At 43.2% G+C, this 14,997-nt stretch overlaps 1 protein-coding gene across 1 annotated transcript in view; it reads right to left on the bottom strand.

Moving 5' to 3' along the window:
• The window catches only part of mtmr7b (myotubularin related protein 7b), a 103,868-nt gene that overhangs the window by 21,025 nt on the left and 67,846 nt on the right, over positions 1-14,997 (bottom strand). The window contains exons 11-12 of the mRNA XM_055635443.1: positions 6,350-6,550; positions 1,632-1,766 (exon numbers count right to left, since the gene is read on the bottom strand). Coding sequence (XP_055491418.1) covers positions 1,632-1,766; positions 6,350-6,550 — 336 coding nt within the window. The remainder of the gene's footprint in view (positions 1-1,631; positions 1,767-6,349; positions 6,551-14,997) is intronic.

The following is a 14,997-nucleotide window of genomic DNA, read 5'->3' as shown; positions in this document are numbered from 1 at the left end:
GAGACAGGCCGGGAAGATCATTAAAGACCCCTCCCACCCCAACCATGGACTGTTTGCCCTCCTCCCATCAGGGAGGCGGTACAGGAGCCTCAGGTCTCGTACCAGTAGGATGAGGAACAGCTTCTACAATAATACCATCACATTGCTGAACTCGGAGTCCCGCCGATAGACTTCTCCAGTCTCTCCGTCCACATTGTTCGATTATTGTTTGATTATTCTGTATTTTTATTTTTATTTCTATATTGCACTATACTACGGACTGACGCTAAACTGCATTTCGTTGTACCCATACTCGTATTTGTGCAATGACATTAAAGTTGAATTGAATTGAATTGAATGGATAGTTCAGGTTTGGAGGGATATGAATTAAACGCAGGCAGGTGGGACTAGTGTAGCTGAGACACATTGGCAGGTGTGGGCAAGTTGGGCCGTAGGGCCTGTTTCTATACTGTATCTATGACTGTAAGTAATGGTTTAAGTAAAACTCTAAACTAGCCAAAATCCTTTTTAATTTGTTCCCATAAATCGATGACATTTTGTAATTTTGGGACTACTGCATATTCAGATAATGAATAATGTTCAGACAATTGTGAAAGTGTTAGTTTTGGGTGAGGTGTGAACAAAGATGGTCTCTAAAGATTTGCATTCTCTAACATGTTCATTGCCAATGATCAATAATAGTCATTCAGTAAATGGGCTGCAAGGGTATTTTGGTATTGCAACCAGTACTCTATGCCTAATTACTCATTGGGGAAGATTTTATAAAAACAGCTTCATGTTGAGGGAGTAAAACAATTGGAAATCTATTGAGTAAGAAGAGGCACACAAATAAAAAACGTTTAGAGCCCAAGGAAGAGATTCTTAGCCAGCAGTAATTGGGTAAAATTGGCAGTCACAGTCCAGAAGTTAAACAAGCAATCTTGGCAGTAAATCCACAATTCAGCGATTTTTTTAAGTGACTGTTCAAATTAGAAATTGATCACGTCACATCTTCCTCTCTGAGTGGTTGTAATAGATCTCATTACACCATATAAATACTTGCAAATAGTTTCTCCCATTGTGTTGGCCAGTATTTACTTTCCACCCCAGACTATTATAATGGGATTGTTCTTTGAACTGCTGTTTCTGGGACTTTGTTGTGGACACATCACCTGTTGCATTTTCCTTCAAAATAGACGATTGAAATTAAAAGATATAGCAAGGAAACAGGCCATTCGGCCCACCGAGTCCACACCGACCATCACATTAGGTCTATGTTATTCCACATTTGCATCATTGGAGCAATTTACAGAGGCTAAATGACCTACAAATCCATTTGTCTTTGGGATGAAAAAGGAAATATACCTGGAGGAAACCGACGTGGTCATGGGGAGAATGTGAAAACTTCACACACTCTGCGCCAAGGTCGGGATCAAACATGGGTCTCTGGCACCGTGAGGCAGCAGCTCTACCAGCTGACCACTGTGCCACCCTAAAGTAGATGTAATTCAAAAGCAATTCACGAGCTATTGTGTGTTTGAGACAGTCCAAGGATATTAACAGCAAAATATTGAGACAAGTGTTTTCCTTCTAATTTGTTCTTATAGATAGTGGTGTAAAATAATAATGAAATGCCAAAATAATGCACCAACCTGAAGTTAGATGGAGCTGTATGAGGCCTCAGGACTCCTTGAGTTTGACTATGATTTTGTCTATACAGGGGATTTTTATAATCTATACAATTTTTCCACAGATGAGCCCATAGTGAATGAGTTTTCTCCTTAATTCTGTCAAAAAAGAAAAGAATTACAACACAGTTAAACCTGTCAGAGTGAATTGATAAAAAGATCCAGCAGAAAATACAGATTATTAAATATCCAACTAACAAAGATCTGCTGTATATATTGTATTAAGGATGACTTACAAATTTATTTGTCCAAAAAATCATAAGGTCATAAGTGATAGGAGTAGAATTAGGCCATCGGCCCAAAAAGTCTAATCTATCTCTCCCTCCTAACCCCCCCATTCTCCTGCCTTCACTCCATAACCTCTGATACCAATACTAATCAAGAATCTATCTATCTCTGCCTTAAAAATATCCATTGACTTGGCCACCACAGGCTTTTGTGGCAAATAATTCCACAGATTCACTACCATCTGACTAAATAAATTTCTCCTCATCTCCTTCTTAAAAGAACATCCTTTAATTCTGAGGCAATCAAGTCAAATCAAGTCCATTTTATTTCTATAGCACATTTAAAAACAACTCTTGTTGACCAAAGTGCTTTACACTAGTGCAGTGGTACATAGATCAAAAACACATACATAAATACATACATACAGCACTCTCTCGGAGGACCTCAAGAAAGGCTTGAAAGTAGAAATAAGTTTTAAGTCTAGACTTAAATGAGTTGATGGAAGGGGCAGTTCTGATGGGACGAGGGATGCTGTTCCATAGTCTAGGAGCTGTAACCGCAAAAGCGCAGTCGCCCCAGAGCTTATGCCGAGACCACGGGATGTTTAGTAACCCCGTCAGCCGATCTGAGGGACCTGGAGGTGGTGTGGTGGGTAAGCAGATTTTTGATGTAGGTGGGGGCGAGCCCGTTTAGGGGTTTGTATACAAAAAGAAGGAGCTTGAAATTAATTCGGAACCGCACAGGGAGCCAGTGGAGTGAGGCCAGAATTGGGGTGATGTGGTCCCTTTTTCGGGTGCCCGTCAGGAGTCTCGCTGCGGCGTTTTGGACCAATTGCAGGTGGGACAGGGATGATTGGCTGATGCCAGTGTAAAAGGAGTTGCAGTAATCAAGGCAGGAGGAGATAAATGAGTGGATGATCTTTTCGAGGTCATCAAATTGGAGGAAAGGTTTTATTTTGGCTATCGTCCGAAGCTGGAAGAAGCTAGCTAGCTTTTACCATGGCATTGACTTGTCAAATTTCAATGCTGAGTCACATATCACGCCTAGGTTACGGTGAGGTTTGAGTAAAGGGGCAAGGCTTCCAAGGCTGCCTGCTATCATTTTGATGGGAGTCCGAGGGGCCGAGTAGGATGACCTCAGACTTACTCTTGTTTAGTTGGAGGAAGTTCTGGGCCATCCAACACTTATATCCTCGAGGCAGTGGATAAGGTTAAATAGATTTGATCGGTTGTTGGGCTTCAGGGGGAGATAGAGTTGTGTATTGTCTGCATAGCAGTGGAAGGAAATGCCGTGCCTTTGAACGACTTGGCCTAAGGGGAGCATATACAGGGAGAAGAGAATGAGGCCTAGGGTGGAGCCTTGTGGAACCACGCAGCTGAGGCTTGCTGGGGAGGAAAAAGAGTTATCTATGTTTGTAGAGAAATTCCTATCTTTGAGGTGCCATCAATACCAACCCCGTACCGGAGACGGTCAATTAGGATGGTGTGGTCGACAGTGTCAAATGCTGCGCTGAGGTCGAGAAGGAGCAGGATTACACAGTCGCCGGAGTCAATGGTGAGCAGTAGGTCGTTATGTACCTTCAACAAGGCAGACTCTGTGCTGTGGTGGGCCCTGAAACCTGATTGGAAAGTTTCCAGGATGGTATTTTGGTGTAGGTAATGACCTCTAGTCCTATACTCTCCCACTAGTGAAAACATCCACTCCACATCCACTCCATCCAAGTCTTTCATTATTCTGCATATTTCAATGAGTCCCCCCTCATTCTTCTAAACTCCAGCGAGTACAAGCCCACTGCCGACAAACGTGTGGCACCTTAATCATCAAAGACTTTCGGGTGCTGCGGTCTCTAAGGAGGAAGCGGCCGCTCTAGTCATTCCAAGCCGCTTGAGGAGTGTTCACCCGATGCCGGAGTTCCAGCTTCCCAGCAAGAGGGCCTCAAAACATCGGACTGGCTGCAAGGCCACAAATTGGACCCGACCTCGGGTGGTCACAGAGGAAGAGGACTAAACTTTCTGGTGCCTTCCCCCACATTGAAACATTTTGATTCTTTTGTGGGGGGACGTTTATGTTGAATTCTATAATGTGCTGTGTCATTTTAATTTTTTTTAATTTTTTCTATGGATCTACAGAAACTTAATTATTTATTTTATGTAAAGCACTGGTTTCAACGCGAGTTGATTTAAACGTGCTATATAAATAAAACTTACTTACTTATTTACTGAAAATCTAAGTAAGCACCATCTACTGACTCTCCTGTGTGTCCTACTGTTCACTTCTTCAAAGAATTCCAGCAAATTTGTTAAGCAAGACCTCCCCTTCACAAAGCCATGCTGACTTTGGCCCATTTTATCATGAACTTCTATTCCGTAACCTCATCCTTTATAATGGATCCTTTATAAAATCTTACCAACCACCGAAGTCAGACTAACCGGCCTATAGTTCCCACTTTATACCCTATTATCACTTCTCCTGCAGCATTCTCCAGCAATCCAACTTCCACTCTTGCCAATTTCTTACTCTTTATATAACTGAAGACAATTTTGCTATCCTCTTTTATATTATTGGCTAGCTTACCTTCCTATTTCATCTTTTCTCCCCGTATTGCATTTTTAGTTACCTTCTGTTGATCTTTAAAAGCTTCCCAATCCTCTGGCTTCCCACTACTCTTTGCTCTGTGATACGCCTTCTCTTTTAGTTTTATACTGTCCTTGACTTCCCTTGTCAGCCACGGTCACCTCTTTCTTCCCCCTAGAATCCTTCTTCCTCTTTGGAATGAAAAAATCCTGCATCTTCGGGATTATTCCCAGAGATTCCTGCCATTGCTGTTCCACACACCCCTGCTCGGGTCCCTTTCCAGTCAACTTTGGTCGCCCCCCCTTTGTTCAGCTGTAATACCGACACATCCCATTTCACCTTCTCCCTCTCAAACTGCAGATTAAAAGTTAAAAGTTATCATGTTGTGATAAAGAGTGAATTTACTATATCAATTTTAGTCTTTTATGCAAAAAAAAAAAATTATTCAGGTCAAAAAGCTGGAGAAATCGGTGTTCTTGCATCCAGAAATTTGAGATGTATTTAGAGGCAGGAAATTATTATATTTTTTAAAGGTGGATTTATTATATTCTGTCTTTCTCAGGTTTATATTGAAGGTAGAAAATTTATCGTAAACATGAATCCTCACGGACTGGTTAGACGGTTATGTGTAGGAAGGAACTGCAGATGCTGGTTTAAACCGAGGATAGACACAAAAAGCTGGAGTAACTCAGCGGGACAGGCAGCATCTCTGGAGAGAAGGAATGGGTGACGTTTCGGGTCGAGACCTTCTTCAATATGTCACCCATTACTTCTCTCCAGTGATACTGCCTGTCCCGCTGAGTTTTTGTGCCTATCAGGTACATGGATAGAACATGGTTAGACAGGTACATGGATAGGACAGGTTTGGAGGGATATGGACCAAACGCGGGCAGGTGGGACTAATGTAGCTGGGACATGTTGGCCGGTGTAGGCAAGTTGGGCCGAAGGGCCTGTTTCCACACTGTATCACTCCATAACTGGAAACTTATGCCACCGGAGGGAGCTCAAATTCTGAGAAGAACCTTTCCGTAAATGGATTAATAATGCCAAATGATTCTCAAAGCAGACAAAGTTAACGCCAGATGAGGGAAGGATTAGCTGGAATTAACAGTTGATATATTCCACAGTAAATAAAAAATCCAAAATAAAATATGTTGAAAACCATTTGCGACATAGTTCAAATTCTGTCCTACTATAACAGAATTAAAAGGCAGTGATAATTTGCTCATTTGTAAAGGTTGTAAAACTTGATATAAAAGTACTCAGTAACAAAGTTTCAATGTTCGCACAATTCGAAAAGAGTATCAAAATGTATTTGCAATTGCACTAAGTCAGGCTTTACATTTGGCACTAAATCAATTAACTTCACAAAGGTTACACAAAAAAGCTGGAGAAACTCAGCGGGTAACTAATCACAAATATGTGAAGAGGACAAATTTGATAATGTGAATGAATAATTTTTTTTTATTTTCTCCATTAAAAGTTATTTTCTGAGGGTAAACGAGTACATCTTTATTTCTCCCGCTGAGATGTGAACTGTGAGATTTATCTGCATAGTATTATGGTGAAGATAGACACAAAAAGCTGGAGCATCTCAGCGGGACATACAGCATCTCTAGAGAGAAGGAATAGGTGCCGTTTTGGGTTGAGAGCCTTCTTCAGGCGTTATGGTGATATTGAATAAAAACTTTCTTCCGAAGATCTGCAGGACAAGTGTTAAGCGTTTTATTCATTTTTCTTGTTCAGGTCAATGACCTGAAACATTGTTTGCCTCTCCACAGGTGCAGCCTGACCTATTGAGTATTTGCACCATTTACTGTTTTTATTTAAGACATCCAACATCTACTAGTTTGCTTTTCAATATTTAAAACATATCTTACCTCAGCTCTTTGCTCTCTTTATTGTTGTTGCAAATAAAATCACCAAATTGGCAAGAGTAGACATGATGATGAATGTGCACCAGAAATCTTTCGTTGAACTCAAAGGCACAAGGAAATTGTTCCATTAGTTGCCAGACACAGTCAAAAAACTGGTCAATTACTGGTGAAACCTCCCTAGGATCACCGTCCAAGTGGCTGCATCTGGAAACGGAAGGGCAAGGTGGAGTTGTCAGATTCTTGTTGGAAGACAAAATATAAAAGAAAATACTCCATTCTGATAGTTTATATATTCTCCAACAAGATTTACTGCATAGCCACACGTTGCTCCTTTTACCCACATGCAGTAATGTTAGTAAGAAATAAATGTCTTGCATACACCAAAACGGTGCAGGTGAAACTATTTATTTATGGAAGAACCTTCTGCGTGCAGCCAATGAAGTAATGGTTTAGATATAGAAGCATACTCTTTGGAAATACAAGTACGGTAAACCCTTGTTTTTACAGACCACTTTATAATGGATTTTGGTTAAAGTGGACAGACCTACCGAACTTCATCGCCAGGCTGGTATGCCGATGTCTCCCCCCGCCTGCATCTTCTGACACCACCCCGACCCACACAGCTTTCTTCTGCCTCCACCACCTGTATTGCTGTATTGAGACCTTGGAGCTTTGTAGCTCAGGGCATGTAAGGCTTTGGTTCAATGTTTCGCTGAAAGAAGGCACCTCTGTCAATGTTATTCTTCCTCAGCTTAAATGTTATTGGTGGATCTCTACACATGAAATGCCGTACATTACACTCATTTATAGAGGCAATTGATAATAATGGACACCATTCCAATGCAGGTAAATGGTTCTAGCCTAGGTGGGGCACCTTGGTCGACGAGCAGGTTGGGCCAAAGGACCGTTTTCCTTGTTGTATGATTCATTAAGCAAACTGGTTACTCAAATGGCTATCCACCTTGTAATAACAAAATATCTAATGGAAACAACAACAGAATAGTCGACCAGCACTGTATGCGATGACATTCACGAATCCATGACTCTTACAAGGGTCAAAGGTGAAAGCCGAAAGGAAGCTGTAGATCAAGATTGTTAAGGGCCTGTCCCACTTGGGAGACCTCCACCGGGAGTTCTGGTGATCTTAAGCGACTAAAAACTACCACCCTGGTCTCCTCCTCCAGGGGTCTCTCATGCAGGGCAACCTCCCTCTATCACCCCCTGTGGCATCATATAGAAACATAGAAATTAGGTGCAGGAGTAGGCCATTCGGCCCTTCGAGCCTGCACCGCCATTCAATATGATCATGGCTGATCATCCAACTCAGTATCCGGTACCTGCCTTCTCCCCATACCCTCTGATCCCTTTAGCCACAAGGGCCACATCTAACTCCCCCTGAAATATAGCCAATGAACTGGCCTCAACTACCCTCTGTGGCAGAGAGTTCCAGAGATTCACCACTCTCTGTGTGAAAAAAGTTTTTCTCATCTCGGTTTTAAAGGATTTCCCCCTTAACCTTAAGCCGTGACCCCTTGTCCTGGACTTCCCCAACATCGGGAACAATCACCTCCTGCCACACCTCCTCCTGGGCACTCTGGGGGATTTCCGGGACCGCTGGGCACTGCGAGGGGTTGAATGCATCCTGGACAAGGATTGTAACATAATTGTATAGTAGTTTATTTGGTATATTTGTTTGTCTTGTATTATGGTGGTGGGACTGTTTTGGTTTATTGTATTCTAAATATTATTGTTTTGTTTGTATGGCTGTAGAAACAGAGTTTTGTTTGAGCCTCTGAGGTTCAAATGACAATGAATAAATATTGTATATTATATTGCATCCCACCATCCCGGGAATTAACCTTGTAAACCTACGCTGCACTCCCTCATTAGCAAGAATGTACTTCCTCAAATTAGGGGACCATAACTGCACACAATACTCCAGGTGTTGTCTCACTAGGGCCCTGTACAACTGCCGAAGGGCCTCTTTGCTCCTATACTCAACTTCTCTTGTTATAAAGGCCAACATGCCATTCACTTTCTTCACTGCCTGCTGTACCTGCATGCTTACTTTCATTGACTGATGAACAAGGACACCCAGATCCGTTGTACTTCCCCTTTTCCCAACTTGACCATTTAGATAGTAATATGCCTTCCTGTTTTTGCTACCAAAGTGGATAACCTCACATTTATCCACATTAAACTGCATCTGCCATGCATCTCCTCACTCACCCAACCTGTCCAAGTCACCCTGCATTCTCATAGCATCCTCCTCACAGTTCACACTGCCACCCAGCTTTGTGTCATCTGCAAATTTGCTAATGTTACTTTGAATCCCTTCATCTAAATCATTGATGTATATTGTAAATAAATTCTTTTTAATGATTGAATACATTTTTTGATTTAAAAAAGAAGAAAAAAAAAAGAAAAGCAAGCAGCTGGTTACCAAGCTGACGGAACTGGGTCTGTGCATCCCTTTGTAATTGGATCCTCGACTTCCTCATCCACGGACCACAGTCACTTTGAATTGGCAGAAATACTTCTTCCTCATTAACAATCAGTATGGGAGCACCTCAAGGCTGCGTGCTCAGCCCCCAGCTTTACTCACTATATACTCAAGACTGTGTAGCCCGACACAGCGCAAACTCCATCTTCAAGTTTGTCGACGACAGCACCATTGTTGGATGAATTACAGATGGTGATGAGTCAGAGTATAGAAGTGGGGTAGAGCGATTGACCAAATGGTGCCAGCACAACAACCTGGCTCTCATTATCAGTAAAACCAATGAACTGATTGTGGACTTTGGAAGAGGAAGGCTGAGGACCCACAATCCTGTTTATATCAACGGGCCAATGGTGGAGAGAGTAAAAAACTTCAAATTCCTGGTCGTGCATATTTCCGTAGATCTTTCCTGGACCCAGCACACTGATGCAATTATAAATAAAGCACATCAACGCCTGTACTTCCTGAGAAGATTACGGAGATTCAGTATGTCAGGGAGAATGCGCTTGAACTTCTACAGGTTTACAGTAGCGAGCACATTGACTGGTTGCATCATGGCCTTGTTCGGCAACTTGAACTCCCAGGATCGGAAAATACTGCAAAAAGTTGTGAACACTGCCCAGTTCATCACCTCCCCACCATCGAAGGGATTTATTGGAGTCGCTGCCTTATAAAGGCAGCCAGCATCATCAGAGACCCACACCACCCTGGCCACACACTCATTTCTCCCCGGCCATCGGGAAGAAGGTACAGGAGCCTGAAAACTGTAATGTCCAGGTTCAGAAACAGCTTCTTCCCTACAGCCATCAGGTTATTAAACATGACAACCTCAAATAAGCTCTGAACTACATAGACTATTATTGTTATTATTATTACTAAACTAAGTGGGACCTGTTGTTGGGTCCCTGTCACATGGGAGGCCTAGTCCCCCAACACAACCCATTCCCCAACGCAATATTCTACCACTCACCCGTTCCCCAAACCAATCCACCCCAATGCAATATTCCACCACTCACACCTATCCCCCTCCCATCAAATCCACCCCTCCCTGTTCCCCTCTCCCTTCTACCCCCTCCTTACCCCCTGTACTCCACTACCCCTTACCCCACTCTCTCACTCCCTTTCCCCCCTCCCTCTCTCCTCCCTCTCTCCCCCCTCCCTCCTCCCTCATCCTCTCTCCCCCCTCCCTCTCTCATCTCTCATCCCTCTCTCTCCCCCTCCCCTCCCTCCCTCCCCTCTCCCCCCCTCCCTCCGTCTTCTCTCCTCCCCCACCCTGTGCTGTGGACCGGGCTGCAGCACTCTCTCTCTGTAACAGTGTAAGAGTGCGGTGCGTTAACACCGCTCCCGGTGTCTGCGCCCGCGGGCAGGAGCCGTTGAGGTGCTGCCCGTCCCAGGACCCTCAGTGTCCCTCGCCAGTGGGTAGACAGCGGGGCTCCGTGCTGCTCCCCCCCCCCCCCCCCCATCCCCCCCCCCCCATCTCCCTCCTCCTCATTTCCCTCATCCTCCTCCCTTCACTCCCATTCCCTGCCCCAGGACCTACCCAGGTCATAGAGCAGCGCCAGGCCCTGGAACTCGGCCTGGTTCTCGTACTCGGCCCGGCCCTGGGTGTTGGCGGCCGAAGCACTCGCGGACCTGGTCCTCAACGGAGCCGGGTTCACAGTGCCGGGGGTGGGGTGAGGGTGCGGGGCGGGGTGAGGGGGGTGGGGTGGGTGAGGGTGGGGTGAGGGTGGCGGGGGTGTGGGTGCCGGGGGTGGGGTGAGGGCGGGGGGGGGGGGTGAGAGTGGGTGAGGGTGGCTGCCCGCAAAGCAGGAAGCGGAGGCTGTGCTGCAGGTTGGAGGCGACTGGGCGGCCCCCGAGGCACTGGTACACCTTGACCCAGGCCCCGGGCTGGGGCCACCCACGACTCCAGCACTCAGCTCCACAGCCGCCTGGGATCCAGTCCAGGCCCCGACAGCGGATGCGGCCAATCAGTCCCAGCGACGCCCCTTCCTGACTGACAGGAGAGGAGACCAATCTGCGTGGTGGCTACTGACAGCAATCTGCGCATGCGCGTTTTTTTACAATTTTCAAACCTTAATAACTTTTACAATGTACTATCGATCGGAACGAAACTTGTTGCACTAGCAGCACAGGCGAACGGTGAGTAAACAGGTGAAAGGCCAGAGCGCTATTAGGTACCGTTTTCGCGCAAATAGAAAAACCGCGCAAACCGGAAGAGCACAAGATCATAGTTTTAATTATGTAAGATTATTGCACTGCTATTGTTTGATTTTTGAGTATGTGAGTATTTGTGTGTGTGTGTGTATATCTATATTACTACAACTCTGATCTTGACCGCTTTTGGCCCACTGTGCTGCGATTTCCGACAGAACGCCGCCACCTACGGCCGTCATTTTTGGCCACCTCGCTCAGAGCCCACCTCCGCCTTCCGGGAATGGAGAATGTTTCCCATCTATGAAAAATCAGAGAGATATTAATGTTTCTAAAAAATTCCCCATTCTCTCTTCTGCCCCCGCTGGCGGCAGGGGGAGGGACTATAAAACCCGGAAGTGTAGTACCTCACTCAGTCTCTGCCAGACCCAGGAAGTGAAAGGGTCACGGCTCTCTGAGCTGCGAATTACACTGAACGCACGTCTACTCCACGGTGAGTCCCCTCAATGCGGCTCTAAAATGGCTGCAGCCCAATTGTTTGCCTCGCCTTTTTTAAATCTTTGTGTTCACAAAATGAATTTTGGTTGTCGGGTGGTTGCAGCCCAATTGCTTGCCTCGCCTTTTTAACAGGTTTGTGTTCACAAAATGAATTTTGGTTGTCGGGTGGCTGCAGCCCAATTGTTGCCTCGCCTTTTTAACAAGTTTGTGTTCACAAAATGAATTTTGGATGTCGTGTGGCTGCAGCCAAATTGTTTGCCTTAGCTTGGCTTTTAAAATCGTTGCAACAGTTGGATGCCAGCCCACGAATTCATTCAACCCACAGTGTCTCTACTAGCCCTCTGGAAATCAGTACCTTCGGCCCGCAACACCCATACTAACGCAATAGAAAGGCCCCCCCCCCACTGGCGAGCAATATTGAAATTGGTGGCGGGGTGGAATATTGCATCGGTGACCAGCCCTCCTGTGTGATGCTGGAACCCAACGGGTCCCACTTTGTCTAGTATGTATATATATGTAAGAATTTCATTGTTCTATCTGGGACATATGACAATAAAAACACTCTTGACTCTTGACCAAACAAAGGACAAAGACATGACCACATTAACAAGGTATGTTCTGCTAAAGAACAGAAAACCATAGGACTAAAGGTAAAGTGCTGCTTTCAGACTCTTGTAGAGTTTGATGAAGAAGTGGAAAGCCTTACAGACGACCAGATCTATAAGTGGGATAAAGTGACTACAATCTATAAACAAAGCAGTGATGGACCACAGTCAGAAGGTAAGAAAAGAAGGGAAGAAATTGAGAGGGCCACATCCAGTAAATGGTTTGCCTTAGAAAACAGGTGAACCATGTAGAAAATGTGTTCAACAGCTTATTCCAGACATTAAAGGATAAATACCGGGTGCAGTAAACCAAGACACCTCAGGAAGTTAAAAGCTTTATTAAAGCAAACAAATGCAACTAATTTAGTAATCCGGTGATTCAACAAGAGGATGCAGCTGTCTATAATGAAACAAGGAAAATGGAGTGGCTTAGAAAGAACAATTTAAAAACTCTGAAGAAGAAACAACCATCCAAGAGTCAGGAAGGATTTTGATCGCATCACAGATAGCCTAATAAAGGACCATCCAAACGGTTATATTATTATAAAATAGGCACAGCTCTGATAATGTAAACCTGAATGCTTAATTGACCAAGTTTGCAGCATCCATCCTTCTCCCTCTATGCACAGCAATCTGGGAAAAGACTACTAGATGAGTGGATCACTGGGGTTATAGACAGAAAGGCTCAATTAAACTAATCATTGGCATGCTACAGTTTTACTTGTGCCAAGATCAAAGTCCAGCATCTATCAGAGGCAATTGATAGCATTCTCAGAAATAAGCCAGCCAGGTTTTGGAAAGAAAGGATAGACTGACCAGATAAATAAAAGAATAATGCTTATTTTGGCTATGGCAATCCTACATAAACATATAGACCTTGAGAAGGCTTTTGACAATACTCACAGAACCTGCTTCTAAAATAACAACATGTGAAGGGACAACAGAGGGACAGCCTTTGCATCCCTCGATGATCTTGATTTTGCAGATGAACTTACACGTCAATAGCGAGCACAAATGCAATTCCACCAGATACATCCAGCGAGCAAGAGTCACCGTTGCCAATGCAGAAAGAGAATCTCATTCTCACTAACGTGAAATTAATTTTATTAATTGGGCAGCATCGTCAGTCAGGTGATTTGATTACGTCGGATATCGAAAATAGAAATAACAAAACCAGGATCACCTTACTCAGAGCCTGCTAACGCCAACATATGACTTGCATCATTTCAACATCTCAGTCAATATGTTGCATTTAATTTACCCTTTTTTTCTTATCCAGTTTGCCTTTCTGCAATGTATTACTATGCTAACCTGTGGTCTGTTTTTGATATGTATACACATTTATACTCAAACACTATGATGAATCTGGGTGTAGGAAAGAACTGCAGATGCTGGTTTAAATCGAAACTAGACACAAAATGCTGGAGTAACTCAGCGGGACAGGCAGCATCTCTGGAGAGAAGGAATGGGTGATGTTTCGGGTCGGGTCTGAAGAGGGATCGCGTCCCTAAACATCACCAATTCCTTTTCACCAGAGGTGCTGCCTGTCCCGCTGAGTTACTCCAGCATTTTGTGTCTATCTTTGATGAATCTTGATATTGGTTTATTCAATTTCCACACCCCCCAACCCCAAATTTTAGATTTTTATTGTAATTGAATAAGAGGGCAGAATAAATGGGATTCTATATTAGCCAAACTTGTTGAAATGGTGCAAGGCTTATGAAGGGGCCGATCAGGCTGTATGTCTGACTGGTTTCTGCTGTAAATCAGGTAATTCAATGATATTTTATATAATTATAGCGAAAGGCAATTCGGACAACTTAACTTAATTACATGGTAGAAAAAAATGCTGGAGAAACTCAGCAGATGCAGCAGTATCTATGGAACGAAGTTAGGCAACGTTTCAGGCCAAAACCCTTCTTCAGACCTTCTTCATAATTACATGTTCATTTAAATATCAATGGATTTTTTAAACTATTGCATTTCTTCTAAACCCTGGTTATACAGAAATAAATCATGACAATTAAGAATTGCAGGTGCTGTAAATCTGATATAATTTGCAAATAATTGATTTACTGACTATAAAACCATTCTTTGAGGTACTGAAGTAATGCTTTAGAATATGAAGTATTAATCAAGCATTGAACCTTCTAGTTTTCCCTTTTCCTGGTAAAAGAAAAATTGCAAATTGTTTATGATGCAATAGTCCAAGGTCAGTCAAAGCTAGATTCAAAGATAAACATGGTATGCACTGTTTGTTCAGGTAACAAGGTCAACCTGAAGAGCGAACATAGAGCAGTTAACTAATAATACAAATCTAGAAAACTAATGGAAACGGTACCAAAATGTTCCATTTCTAAATGGGAAAGACATTAAGGTTCTAAATTTAAAAAAAATTCATTTCAACAAACCAGTGTGCGTACTAGGCTGATGTTAAAGTAGGGACATGATATATGGATGTCAGGAACCATTGGTTAAATGTATATGTCCTTCAGTCATTGTCAGCATTCATTTCAGTAGTTTACTATTAATGTTACTCGGGACATGCTTGATGCAGTCGTTTAATAAGAAGCATTGGGAGATCATATTTTTTAACATGTGATGCAAAATATTTAGCGGGATTTTGAAACAACTAACATTCATATGGAACAAAATATTTAACTTCAGTCTGTAATCAACAAAGTGTTTTCACTATTGCATCCCAACTCCATTTAAATATGTCTTTTTATATTTATCAATATTTCAAAAGTTGATGGGAACTGTATCCCGACTGCAAATAAATGTCTGGGTAGATTATGACAATTGATTGCTTTGCATTTTATGAAATCTTCATCTTTCAGCAATTTTTTTTTTTTTTTAATTTACCAGAAAATGCACATTTAATATTTATTTTCTGC

The sequence above is a fragment of the Leucoraja erinacea genome, chromosome 1 (assembly GCF_028641065.1).
Source record: "Leucoraja erinacea ecotype New England chromosome 1, Leri_hhj_1, whole genome shotgun sequence".
NCBI lineage: Eukaryota > Metazoa > Chordata > Chondrichthyes > Rajiformes > Rajidae > Leucoraja > Leucoraja erinaceus.
This window is presented reverse-complemented; position numbering and strand designations above follow the sequence as displayed.